At 36.8% G+C, this 13,259-nt stretch overlaps 1 protein-coding gene across 3 annotated transcripts in view; it reads right to left on the reverse strand.

Annotated features, from left to right (window-relative positions):
* Positions 1-1,831: 1,831 nt before the first annotated feature.
* Positions 1,832-13,259, reverse strand: part of WDR26 (WD repeat domain 26) — a 46,480-nt gene continuing 35,052 nt past the window's right edge. For all 3 annotated transcript variants that reach the window (XM_039529597.1, XM_039529596.1, XM_039529598.1), the window contains 5 exons: positions 13,111-13,256; positions 12,694-12,772; positions 11,624-11,753; positions 8,468-8,653; positions 1,832-6,881 (listed from right to left, as the gene is read on the reverse strand). In XM_039529597.1, the coding sequence (XP_039385531.1) occupies positions 6,856-6,881; positions 8,468-8,653; positions 11,624-11,753; positions 12,694-12,772; positions 13,111-13,256 (567 nt within the window). In that variant the 3' untranslated portion in view covers positions 1,832-6,855. The remainder of the gene's footprint in view (positions 6,882-8,467; positions 8,654-11,623; positions 11,754-12,693; positions 12,773-13,110; positions 13,257-13,259) is intronic.

The following is a 13,259-nucleotide window of genomic DNA, read 5'->3' on the forward strand; positions in this document are numbered from 1 at the left end:
TATACATCAGCCTTGGGCTTTAACTTGTTCATGCTACTTCACAACGCTTGCTTCTCCAGCCCAAAACATAAAGGCCAGCTAGCTTGCTTGCTCTCCAGAAAACTCCAGTTTGCTAAGGCCTCTGTCAGAAGCTTTCCTGTCATTTAAAAAACACAGCACTGTGATTTTCAGCATGAGTGCTATAGGCATATTAAATATTTGGCAAAACTCCTGTCCAATCCATGGAGGCGGAGGTGTTTGCTAGGGAGAATAAGGCTATGGTATTTTTTTTTCCTCTAAGCAAGCTCATCAGAAGGATTAAAGCCTAATCTTACTAGGGGCCCCCAATTACACTACTCTTACACCCGGTGACTAGTACTCTACTCCAAAACTAGTTCTATGCTACTATGGTAACACACAGAGGGAATAAGGCTACTACGATTTGCTCCTAAAATAAGTCCCATACAATAGTGGTAACATCTAATCAACAACAGCTATCAAGTCTTTTCAAACTGGTACAGTTTTATACTAATCGTTGTGGTAGTGCCTAGGAGTTATTGCACTAGGCATCGTGCAGACACACACGCACACAAAAGTGTCCCAGCACCCTAAAAAGTTTACAATTAAAGTATATAACAAGAGGCAACAGGTAGAGACAGCCAGGAAGAACACAAGGAAACATTGTGACAATATTAGTCAGTCTGATAGCCAGTGAATTCAGGACAGCAGCTGCCTCTGTTGTCAAGGTTGTTGTAGGTGTTATGGAAAAGAAGAGTTAAGAAAGAACTGAAAGAACAAGGATGTGGCTCTGCAGAGGATTACAAAGCCTTTCCTCCAAATTTGTAAGGAGCCCCATAGCAGAAAGCACGGAAGGTGCTTATTTGAAAATGTAACTTTTAGATGGTGGAGACTGGCATCAATATAATGGTATCAGGTAAGAGAACAAATAGCAGGGGAAGTGAACACATGCGGTTTATGTTTGATGCAATAAAAGGGGAAGCTAGTAGTAGGAATCTCCTTTAAGTCAACACTGTAGTTTCAATGCTAGCCTCAAGCAGGATCTGGCTTAAGGTGGTTGGGAAATACCTGTCCAAAGAAGTAGTTTAATACCGCTGCACAGCATTACCTGGAGGTCCAATGTAGCAGCACCCTACTGTACTAGGTGCTGTATAAAAATAAGACAATCCCTACCCTATAGCATTTACTATCTAGATTATTGCCCTCTAATCTGAATGGGAAGGATTAGTCAGTCAGTGCTTGTACTGTGTTTTGAAAGCGCACACATTTCATAGAATGTAGATGAGCACAGACTAAGATGCTAGAAAGTAAAGTGCTGTAAGTGTCAAGTATTACAAAAAACAGAGTAGTGTAGGTTAAACCTGAACAAGCAAAGGCTAGAAGTCAAAATGGATATTTTGAGCCAAGTTAGAAAGGTGCAGCTTCATTTAAGTTAGATTCAAATACATATTTGGGAAAATATTCACTAAAAATGCTCAAATATTGAAAGTTCTATTTTAACTGTCAAATCTGAGGTGAAACAGACAGCCAATTGACAGCCATGTAACTGAAGGTTAGGAGGTTAAGAACTATTCGGTCCAGTTATTCATTCTGTTTATTGAACTGAAGAAAGGGAATACAAACATTTCTGTTAAGTGCTGTGCACTGACATGGAAAAAGTGTACTTTTCTTTTAAAAAACCCTAATAAAAACAAATCAGAAGTTATGTAGTTCCAATTAAACAATTTTCTTTTTAAAGATATGTTTAAAATACTACACATTTATAAAATAAAAAAAGTTAACAAAGGGTGTTCTGTAAATAATTAGTAAAACAAGTGAAAATAAATATGAGACCCAACATTCTTATATTTTAATGTAATAATATAGCAAAGAAATTTAAACTACTTAATATAATCCAAGAGGACAGTAACAAAAATCCAGAAAGTTTAAGAACGCAATCCTTTGAAACATTTAATATCAGTCCATAGCAAATAGTCATTACATACCAAAAGCTCTAAGTGTTAACTAGTTCCACCACAACTCCATATAAATCTTGACAATTTAGAAATCTTGAGATCAACAGTAAAGTTCTTTTCTTGATCTCTACAGCTTGGTTTGTAAGTACATACATGCTTTGATGATCCATTTTACCCCATACATTTTCAAGGAGCCAATAACTTTTTTCCATCTGTGCCTAAAAATGTTAAGATTCAAATCTAGTATATTACCCTAACAATGAAAAATGTTTAAGTGAAAGATGGGGCACACTGAATTTCAAATTTATAAAAATATACTGATATTAACTGATGCCTGTAGTCAGAGGACACTTCACATACACACAACGTGACTTAAAGTATGCAATAGAACATGACCAGTACCTAGAACACTTGGTTCCATGTCTATGTAATACACACATACACACACTCTCTCTCTCATATACCAAATAGGAAAACGTTCACACTTAGCTGTTTTACTGAACCCAGGTAATCTGGCTTAGCAGACAGGAAATGGGTATATAGTTTGTGTTTCAGCAACAAGAGGCAGCTACTGCAGCAATTCAACACTGCACAATTCAATGAAGTCCACCCTGTTTTAAAAAGAAAAGTGTACAAGAGTTAATGAAGTTTTGCTAATTGTCATTAAAATTAGCAGTTCTTCCTAAATCAAGTATGGTAGCTGAAAATGGACACGAACCAATGTATTTTTTTAAAGCCATATATAGGATTGATGCTCCTCTTTTTAGCAATTGTTTCAAATAAATTAAACTGAGACAACTTACTGTTTTAGGGATATGAACAAGAGTCTACTGAAAGTCTGTCTTCTCTCCTCTCTGGTCGTCCCTCACATTATCAGCCAACAAATCTGTCTGTAAACTAGACTTGTATGTTGATTTCTCCAACCTTTATGTATATAGTCTACTCAACATGGACTGACTGTGTCAGCTCTACTTTCCAGGAAGCAATATCCTAATAAAGAAACCTTCAAACTTTTGTTTGGAGTGGGAGCATTATTTATTGGTGCTGCGAGATGCCACTAGACACAAATACTGCCAATAGTGAATTGATCGCATTAAACATTACCTGCTTGAAACCAGGATGACAAGTTATTGGCAAGAGTTGGCTAGTATTCCAGCTTGCATCTTTTCACAAGTTTTAAAATTATTAGGATTACTTCTTTTACATTTGAAGAACTTGTACTAAAAGAGTGAGGGCATTGGACATAAAGTTACGTTTTTTAGAAGAGAGATTTGTAACAGCAGCTTATTTCCCCCTTTGTGTTCCATCTCCTCTCTCAAAAAACTACTTACCTGAACAGCGCAGGCACATTCAGATAAATGGTTAAGTATAATTCAGGAAAGATTTACATTGCTGATAATCAGTAGCTATTGTGAATATTTTAATCAACAGCTACAAAAAAAATGCAAAAAACCCACGATAACAGTATGTTCCCTCAGAAGTTTAGCATCAGTTACTAGAAATAACTGATAGTCGGGGATAAATATAACTCTTATTTGCTCCAATCCTTAGATCCCAGCCTAAGAACATTTTTAAGCACATGGAAATTAACACATTGCAGATGAGTCTACTGAATTTGTTTTTTCCATAGCCAAAGTCTTATTTTTGGTCTATGGGCAAAAAGTATTGGTACTTTTCAAACCACACACTATGACTATGTGGTAGCATGTGAAAAAGAGTTTAGGCTGCTCTTTTTGGTCTAGAGCCTAGAACAGTAGCCAGTCATCATTCACTGCCTATAGGCCTACAGGTAATCTTGCTGTCAGACTAAGTACCATAAAGCTTTGCTTTGCCACAGTCTCACCTTTCTATCAGTCTCTGCATATCACATGTAAGATGCAGGCACAATGTATATAGCAAACTTGGTAAGACAGACTTCTAGAAATGAACCACACCACTTAGCTGGTGCAGAAGCCTTCCCATTTATATTGCATAGTTGAGTTACATAACTAAATTTAAGTGGCAATCTCAAAATGTGCTTCTCACTAACCCCATTCTGAAGTGTTCACCATGTATACATTAGGAGTAGACTCTAAAGTCCAGAAGCTCTTGAATTTGGAGGTTGCAGGGAGGCAATACATATTTTGGCAAGAGAGAATTAAAGTTTAATATTCTTTGTCACATATCTCAATAAAGAGAAGGTAATGACTCAAGTGTGCTCTAATGTAGCTTGCACTAGATATGGAGTCCCTGCTAATAGTTTCAGCTACAGGCACTATGCTTAAAATCCTGTGAAGTGACTAAGCACAAATCAATCTTCTGGATTTATATTAGGGGCTTGATCCCACATTCCTTACACACACAAAATTCCCAGTGATGTCAGTGTTAGTTTTTGGGTGAACAAACAGCGACAAAACGGGCTCCACATCATCTAAAAGTATAAAGGGTTAAAAATAAAAAAAAATAAAAATAAAAAAGCCCTTCAGTTACAGCATTACATGCTCTTAGTGGAGAAGAGATTTTTATTTAGGTTTAAAGGAGAGTGTAATGCTCTAAGAATGCTTAAAATGCCAAATTAATAGAATATATGTGAAACCTTGAAAGTTGTAAATAGCAGCACAGTTGCTGTTAGCAATTGTACGCTACTTTGAAGATGTAAAGCACTGTACAAAATTTAGATAGTCAGCTTTTATTTAAACCAAAATGGTTAGCCTGCCAAGACTTGAGCTCAGTGTTCTTTGCTTCTCCTGCAACCTGTACTATCACTGGCACCACAGAACCAAGACTATTATCTTCATGCTGTGACATGCCATTAATAGTGGCAGAAGAAACAATGTTGATCTCCAGAATTAGCAGGTCAAGAGAACTAATTTTCCATTTTTTGGTTGAAAGTTTGTTTGTAATCCAAGTCTACACATATATTGATTTCTAATATTAAACAGTATTTTATATTTGTTTAAAAAGCATTTCAGTTGAATTTTAAAGTAATTTTAGGAAGCTGAAGGCAAATAAACTAGATTGAAGGTATTGACATTCAGTTCTTATTTCAGATGGAAAAATATCAAAATATAGAATGAGGTCAAATTAAGGGTTGGTCTCAGCAAAAATTGTGTATACATTTTTAAGTGTTTAAGATAACATGCAAGTGAGTCAAAGAACCTAATGGCCATAATCTGTTAGAATCTCTCTTGTATTATATGCCTTGAGAGCATCTATTTGGGGCCTGTTCCCACCCTTTAAAAAGGGTCCTATTACTGTGTTATTTCCTCCATTCCCATTACCCAACCACGAGTCTGTTTTTTCTTCCCATGGACAATGGCAAAGTTATCCCTTCACCCAACCAAGTAGGACACTAGAGTACTTACTTAGTCTCTGCAGGAGACTCATCCACCCTTTTGTTCACATCTTTCATGATGGCCTGCCTTCTTCCCTGCTCCCTCTTTACTTCATGGCAGCCCTGATACTACCTTCATCATCCAGTTGAGAAAAGGGAAACCTAACACCATTCCATAATCAACTGCCAAGTAGTGCAGAAGCACACTAGAGATACCAGGCCACCTGTTTATTTTGAGACACATACAGTACTCAAATTGTCTTTTTAATAGGAAATTAGGGAACCATTCCTAAAAATGTCAGGCTATTCACAGCACCAGCACAGAACAAGGTCCAGCAGACACATTTAAACCTGTAAACTTCAAAATATCCCAAAAAACAAAAATCTATGCATCTTTGTCAGTCAAATACTAAGGAAAATTCTGCAATTGTATTTAAGTTAGGGGGAAATTATACAAATTGTCAATATGTATTATAATTTGGATGATAAAGGTACTTTTACTAAATTTTAAAATTACAAAGCAAAACAGCATTATCCTTGTTTCAGATCCTTCCTAAGCTTTTATCAGAACTGTTGCACAAGTTAAGAGAAACTTGTTGCACATATTTATGTAATCTAAAAACTGACCTGTCCTGTTTAATAAACTACTAGTCTCATGGTGCATTTTGACAGCTCTCACTTCTAAATAATTCTGTTTCTTCATTAAGATGGGAAATGAGGTTTCTTTTAAAAGAATACTTTATGTAGCCTGTGTAAAACTCTTTCCAGCCACTGCTTTTGACCATGTCTTGCATGACACTCTAAAAGAGCATCAGTTATACTGCATTTCATGACACTGTTTTTAAGCTGGTTTAAATTCCAAATGTATACAAATGAAGTCACTTTAATCCTATAAATAATTTATTTTTTAAAAAAATTGTGCTGTTAACCCCTTTACAGGGCAACGAGCTATGTGAAAAGTACAAAACTTTTTGTCAAGTGTGATATTGAGAGTGCTTTTGACATAGTTCACTGGTTTATTGTCTGGATTTATAGATACTGCGCAACGGGCAAGGCTAGAGTCCATGAACCAAGCTGCAAAGATCTCAAGCTAAATAAGGCGGAGAGAGATTTAGAGAAACAAGAGACGGAAATACTTTCCTATCCAATGTATACTCTTCAGACTAAAGCACTCTTTCTATCAAGCCTTCTAAACTGTTAAATAAAGTTTTCCAAACAAGCATTTAAACTTCATTACACAGAAGAGCAACAAGAACAGTAGCCCGCCAGACAAAAAGGCAGGGGGAAAAAATATATATACTGAGTTCAATGGTTAGCCTGAATGTAGCACAGTTCTTCACAACCGATGGGGGGTGGGGGGGTAATTCGACACGGCGTCCAACAATGTTCTGACGACGTGCTTCATCTCAACTGGTTACTATGAAGCAAGGTGGTAAATGTTTGGCCCCGATCGGGCTTCAGAAATGGTTCTTTTTTCATGACGAGCATGTCTGTCCAGCTATCAATCATGTTGTTTGCACCAAATCCCAAGCCATTTTAAAATACGACTAATTTTAAGTTAAAGAGAAGTCGTCTGCTCCAAATTCGCCATCAACTATCCATGCTACTGCATTCCTCTGAACAAAGACAAGATGAAACGTAAAAGATTAAACTTGGATAAGGAATTTTTCAAGGTGTAACAACCTCCACTACAAGATATATAAATATAACTTACTTATATACATGTAACACACACACACAAATTTAACATGCTTCAGAGTAATTGTGTGCTATGGATTTTATCCTCCTCACTGAAGGGGAGCTACTCTTTTCCATTCTATTAATGTATGTATGTAACCAATAATCTTTTCACTTTAACAAAAAAAGTAGCTCTCTCTGACTTCCAAATATCCTCTCCCCCCTTTCAGGACATTAATACACAGTATTTGAAGAGGGTTTTTTTTGTTACTCAACACACACTACTTAAAAACTTAGTGACACTGAAAATAAGCAATGGAGTGGACACTGATCTAGAATTGACATGATTTTTTTCCTAGTGGAATCTCTTTCTTACTCTGACAATTTTTAGATATAGATCTATACTAGGAAAGGGTCACTATGGAGACAGCCCTGTTGGACTTCAGAAGTTCACACAGAACATTAAGTGAAAACAATTACAAAAACTGTTTGCTTATTTTAAGATTCCTGAAGTATCAGAACACTAATCTAACTATGCCACCTAGGTTATACACAGAACACTATATAAAAGGAATCCACATTGTTTTTAGTTTAAGTTTACCCCTCTGCCCCACTTTTCCTGTTATTCATGTTATACAAGCATGTGTTTTCTTTTGGGAGGCAAATCTTAAATTGTAGATTAGCGTTCAGTGGTGGAAATGGGAAGGGAAAGGAATGAGGAGAACAGGAGCAGGAAAGAATTTTGGGTTTGTCAGGACTGGTAACACAATATATAGTATTTTACATCTAAGTATAGGGCTGATTTAGTTTAAGCCATTACCACCAGACAGCTGTTCAGTTTGTTAGCAATCTCAGTAGAAGGGCTCGGGACTGAATAGCCATGAAAACTGAAATATCCTCATTGTAATACAGGGAATTTCCTCAATAGAGTTGAGACAGCAGTGGGGGGAAAAACTTGCAATTCTACTGCCTGTGCTATACCAGTTCTCTGGGTAAATGTCTAGTCACCAGGGCTATTAGTACCCTTCAGGGGCATTAAATTCACTTAAGGCTAAATACCCTCATTCTGTTTCCAGAGTTAGGTTAGTATTTGTTATTTATTGCATAACAGTTAGTATTTATACAATGTTTTATATATTCAAAGTATTAGAGAAAAAAAACTTTATTCTACACGCAGTGAACACAGGCAATGTTAAGGCCATCTTGAGGTATCTAGGGACATTATAATCCACTCTAGCTCCATGTTGGGGGTTTAAATGGTTCCTGGATTCCTCCAATAGCATCACTTTCCAGCTGTATATGTTTGGGGGAATAAGTAGACAGATCATTTTGCGGTTTGACAATCAAGGCCTTTTTCAGGAAATGTAATTTTGTTTGAGGCTTAAGAGTTGTTTACTATATTATTTATATTCTTATTGAATGTTTTAATTATTGTCAAGAAATCCAAAGCAATTGGATGGATTATTTAAATTACATAAGCTTTCCAATACAGTTTCTTTTTAAATATACATGGAAGTTGCTTTACCTTCAATATCCTGGTTGTCTATGAATGGTGCTGGTCCCCATATTCTAACAGTGCCATCATCGGAGGCGCTGGCCATCATGGATGGAATCTGCGGGTTCCAGCTCACACAGTTAACTGTACGCGTGTGCCCTGTCAGCTCCGCGATTGGCAGTTCGCTACGTTTGTGCCAAATATACACTTTGTGATCTACATAAAACATCGATTTGAAGCAGCAGCATGAGAAATATTGAATTAAAATGTCTTAAATACATAACTCTCCTAATTTTTCATATTAAAATTACACTCTTCCAGATACCTAAAAACACAGTATTGCCAACAAATAAATAAAGTTTTGCAAATTCTAAAATTGAACCCCCCTAACGTGCAGCAACACTAGCAAGGTTTTGGTTTCACTCTAGAGAGGGGATCTGATCAAGAGGGTGTGGGCAAAACTCATAGACATGTCTTAAGACTTACAACTCTAGCGAGCTCATTATCTGAGGAAAAGCATTTGAGATGGCACTGAATCTTATAATTGTCAGCCAACGTATGGCCAGAAACACAAGTCAACCTCCTCCTAGGTTAAGGATATGCTGTTGCAAGCTGATTCAAGGAAAATACTGGTGATCACTGAACAACGTCTTGATACAATATTTAGAGGACAATACATATATATTGCACAGACCCTGTGTTAAGATCCAATATTTAGGAGTAATAACTAAGGCCACATTTAGAATAGTTAAAGCGTAAGTCGTGGTACTGAAGCCTCCAAAAATTCTAACCAGCTTTGTCAATGACCTAATGGGGTCATGCACCTTAATAGTTTTGCTGTGCCTGTTTCCCCATGTGTAAAGTGGAAACAATTACTGACCAACCTCACAGGATAAGGATTAATTAAATGGTTGTATGGCATTTTGAAGTTATAAAGACCTACATACTACATAGATTTCAAATAGGATTCTAAAGAACCTCCTTTTGTGAACAGTAGGAACTCCTGCTTATCATGCAATATTTAAAAAATAGTAATTAGTCAAATAATCCATTGCAAATCTCTCAAATAAAAAACCACACTGCTTCATAATGAACTGCATTTTATTTAAGACTAACTAGTTAAAATGATATTCTCTCCTAATGTAGATTAATAGCTTCTGACAAACCTGTAGACTGACTTGTTACTAAAGGCTGCATCAGGTTCTCTCAAATGGAGCTACATAGACTGAACTACAAACTATCTATTCACATGTACGTACACTACTAGACTAGCTTTTCAGAATTAAAGCTTTGAGGAACAGACTAAGACAACACTTTACACAATCCAATGCGATTCTGAAGGTTATAAAAACAAAAAAACAAAACAAACCACACACACCCACACACACCCTACCCTGTCCCTTACAAAACAGGCTCAACTCTCTGACCTACCTGCTAGAATAGGACCTGTGAATCATTTGGTAAAGAAATTGCTTTCTGCTTAATCAGCTCATTTGAATAAAACTCTACCACATTATGGTATTTGCATGAAATACACCTTTTGTGTTTACATTGTTCAATCCCCTGATTTCAGATGATAGAGATAAGTATCCATTCTGGTGTCAAATAAAACAAAACCAGTGCTGTGTCTATTCTGGGTCATAAGACCAGCATCTGCTGTCTGGAGAATCAAACTGTAAACACAAGCCAGCATTTTGGTGCTTGACAGTGGACGTGTGTGTAAAAGGAAAAGGACACATGAGCTAGATTAAGGCAGAAGTCAATTTTACTTTCAAAAGAGATTTCTTATTTATTTTCTTCCTATAAGTGCAGGTGGTAGAAAAAAGCCTAACTAGCTGACAACATACCTTTAAATTTAAGAGGTTATGACATTCTAATCTGCTACTTTTTTTTGTACATAGAGACTTTCACAGCAGCCACATTTGCAACAATTCAGTGCAAAGAGGCAACAGCCTCTGGCAGTCCGAATCTAAATAAGGTGCCATCAGCTTCAACTACAGCTGGGTAGTTTTTAGACACTGAAAATAAAAAAAATAAAAAAGCTGTTCTTAAGATGATGACCTGGATAAATTCATTACCACATTAATGTCACACACATAGGTCATAAGTGAAGTGGCAATTAAAAAAAAAAAAAAGAAAAAAAGACTGGTGTACTATAGTGTGTACACTCCCCCACACAAAGCATCAGTATTGCTCAAGCACACAAGCCCTGAATTTTCTGGCAGACAAGTACTACACCCCACACCAGGGCTCTGGCTCAAAGCTGATGACACTGCATTAGAGGTACTATCTTTCAGCTGGTATCTTCCACTAGGTAAGGGCAGAGGAGAAACTTGGTTTAAAATTTAAAGACCTTTCTGCACTCTCCAAAAGAGTATGAAAGTGTGTCCTAGTCCACACCTCCTCTTTCCAAAGAGACTTCACTGTGAGCTACTGAGTACAAAACAGTGGTTACTCAGTTTACCTTAGTGCACTACAAATACTTGGCCTGAGCAGGGCTCAGCATCGTACGTCCCATTGATCGCAATGGGAGTTGAAGGAGCTAAGCCCCTCACATGAAAGCAGTTTGGGACAGGCTCAATAACTAAATTATATTCTCACCACAGACTAATTATGGAAAAAACAACTCTTAAGTGACAAAAATAAACCAACCCATGCTAGAGTTGCCATGTCATCAACTGCTGGATTTGTGATTTTGTTTTTCCTCCCACTATAATTAATTCCACTTGAGTTGAGATGACTACTCTCCTGGGATTAAAGTCATCTGACCACACCTGCTTTTGAAAAACTACTAATCAAATTAACATAAATTACTCACTACAGAACTATTTTGGCCAAAAGCACAACTGCTAATTTGTCATGCCTCTCAAAACCCCCCACATATCTACACATAGTTAAAGCTTACTCAGTGCTATAAACCCATTATAGGAGAGACATGGAAAAGATCTAGAGCATATAGGCTATCCTTTCTACCAGAGCAGGACTGTTCCTTACAATATATAACTTCAGGAGCACTGAGACACACCTTTGTTTACTTCTGTGGACAATAACTTCCTTTTATAGATGATAGTTGCTGGTAATAGCATTAACATTAATTAAAAATACATTGCATCATCCCCTTTTATACACACTGTGTGCTTGAAATGTACATCAACTGACATCTGAAGTCTTTAAAGCCGATGTTACCTTCACTGCCACTAGCGATGAAGTCTTCGTTATGGCCTCCAAAACACGAGTGAATTGTGTAAAACCCTTGTGTAACACCTTGATACTTTCTCACTAAAACTCTGTCTTGCAAGTCCCATAAGTGAACTCCCTGGGGGGGCAAAGAGCATGCCGGAGGTTATTTTTATTGTAAAACAATAGCCAGCACCTACCCTCAAAGTATTCCACTTTTATCATTTGTTTATTTTTGGCATGTCAACCAGCTTAGGCAATAAAACTAGACTATAATGTGAAATTGAATGGATCTCATGCACTAGAACAATGGCTTAAACTCTTGTCCTGTCTCCTATTCCAGCACCCAATTCTCTACTTCGTGGTTTCCAATACACTTAAATTCTGAAGTCCATAAAGAAAAGTTACGTGGAACACCAATATTCCAGGGATGATAACTCTAGAATATTGCTGCAACGTTGGGAAGCCAAACATATAAAATGAAGTGTTTATATCTAACAGCAGATATTTTGTAATTTGCAGTCAAAATATTTCTCTTCATACTACTTTTGTGAAGCCTTTTTTAAAAAATGATATCTTCCCTTTTGGAGAATCCTACATTTATTTATTTGTATATCTGTACATACTGTCAACTATGTTGTGTGGAATACTGCTTTGTTTATTGTTTTATACAGGAGTCGGCAACCTTTCAGAAGTGCTGTGCCGAGTCTTCATTTATTCACTCTAATTTAAGGTTTCACGTGCCAGTAATACATTTTAACGTTTTTAAAAGGTCTCTTTCTGTAAGTCTATACTATATAATTCAACTATTGTTGTATGTAAAGTAAATAAGGTTTGTAAAATGTTTAAGAAGCTTCATTTAAATTTAAATGCAGAGTCCCCCGGACCGGTGGCCAGGACCTGGGCAGTGAGAGTGCCACTGAAAATCAGCTCGCGTGCCGCCTTTGGCGCACGTGCCATAGGTTGCCTACCCCTGGTTTAATACCATTACAGATCCCAAATTCCCTTAGATTTTCTAAAAAAATAAAATTGGTAGTGTTAAGAAAAAGTCTTACTTGTATTTTTATCTATCAACTTACCTGAGTTGCTACATTTAACAAAGCTAATCTGCCATTTTTTGAAATAGTAAATGACATAATAGGATGATCTTCTTGTACTCTGAAATCACAGGAAAGACACCATAATGTTAGGAGCACTACTGTTTGGACATTAAAAAAAAAAAAAAAAGTAACACCAAGAAAGCACAAAAATTTTCATTTGCAATACTTCCACTCATATTTATAACTAAGTGGGCCATGGGTATTGTATTTGAAAGGGGATTACAATCAGAACTGAGTTTAAGTAATCTGGTTCTATTTCAGTATTTGCTGGGTCCACAGATAAACTATACGATGTAGATAGACAGTCTGTGTAATGTATCAGAACTACAGTTTTCTCAACAGGGGAATCAGACTAGATTTATGAGAATTAAGAATTTGTAAGAAAAAGGTAGTTACATGTTCCTGTCTGTAAGGTCCTCAAAGTTATAACCCCGAATTCGCTGGTGCGTGTCCGATGCCAGAACAGTCTTCCCGTCGCTCAAACACCAGAGGCATTGCACTCTCACCCCTTCCCAGGAGTCAAGGAGATTACCATCTAGATCCTG

Source organism: Mauremys reevesii, linkage group 3, assembly GCF_016161935.1.
Source record: "Mauremys reevesii isolate NIE-2019 linkage group 3, ASM1616193v1, whole genome shotgun sequence".
NCBI classification, from domain to species: Eukaryota; Metazoa; Chordata; order Testudines; family Geoemydidae; genus Mauremys; species Mauremys reevesii.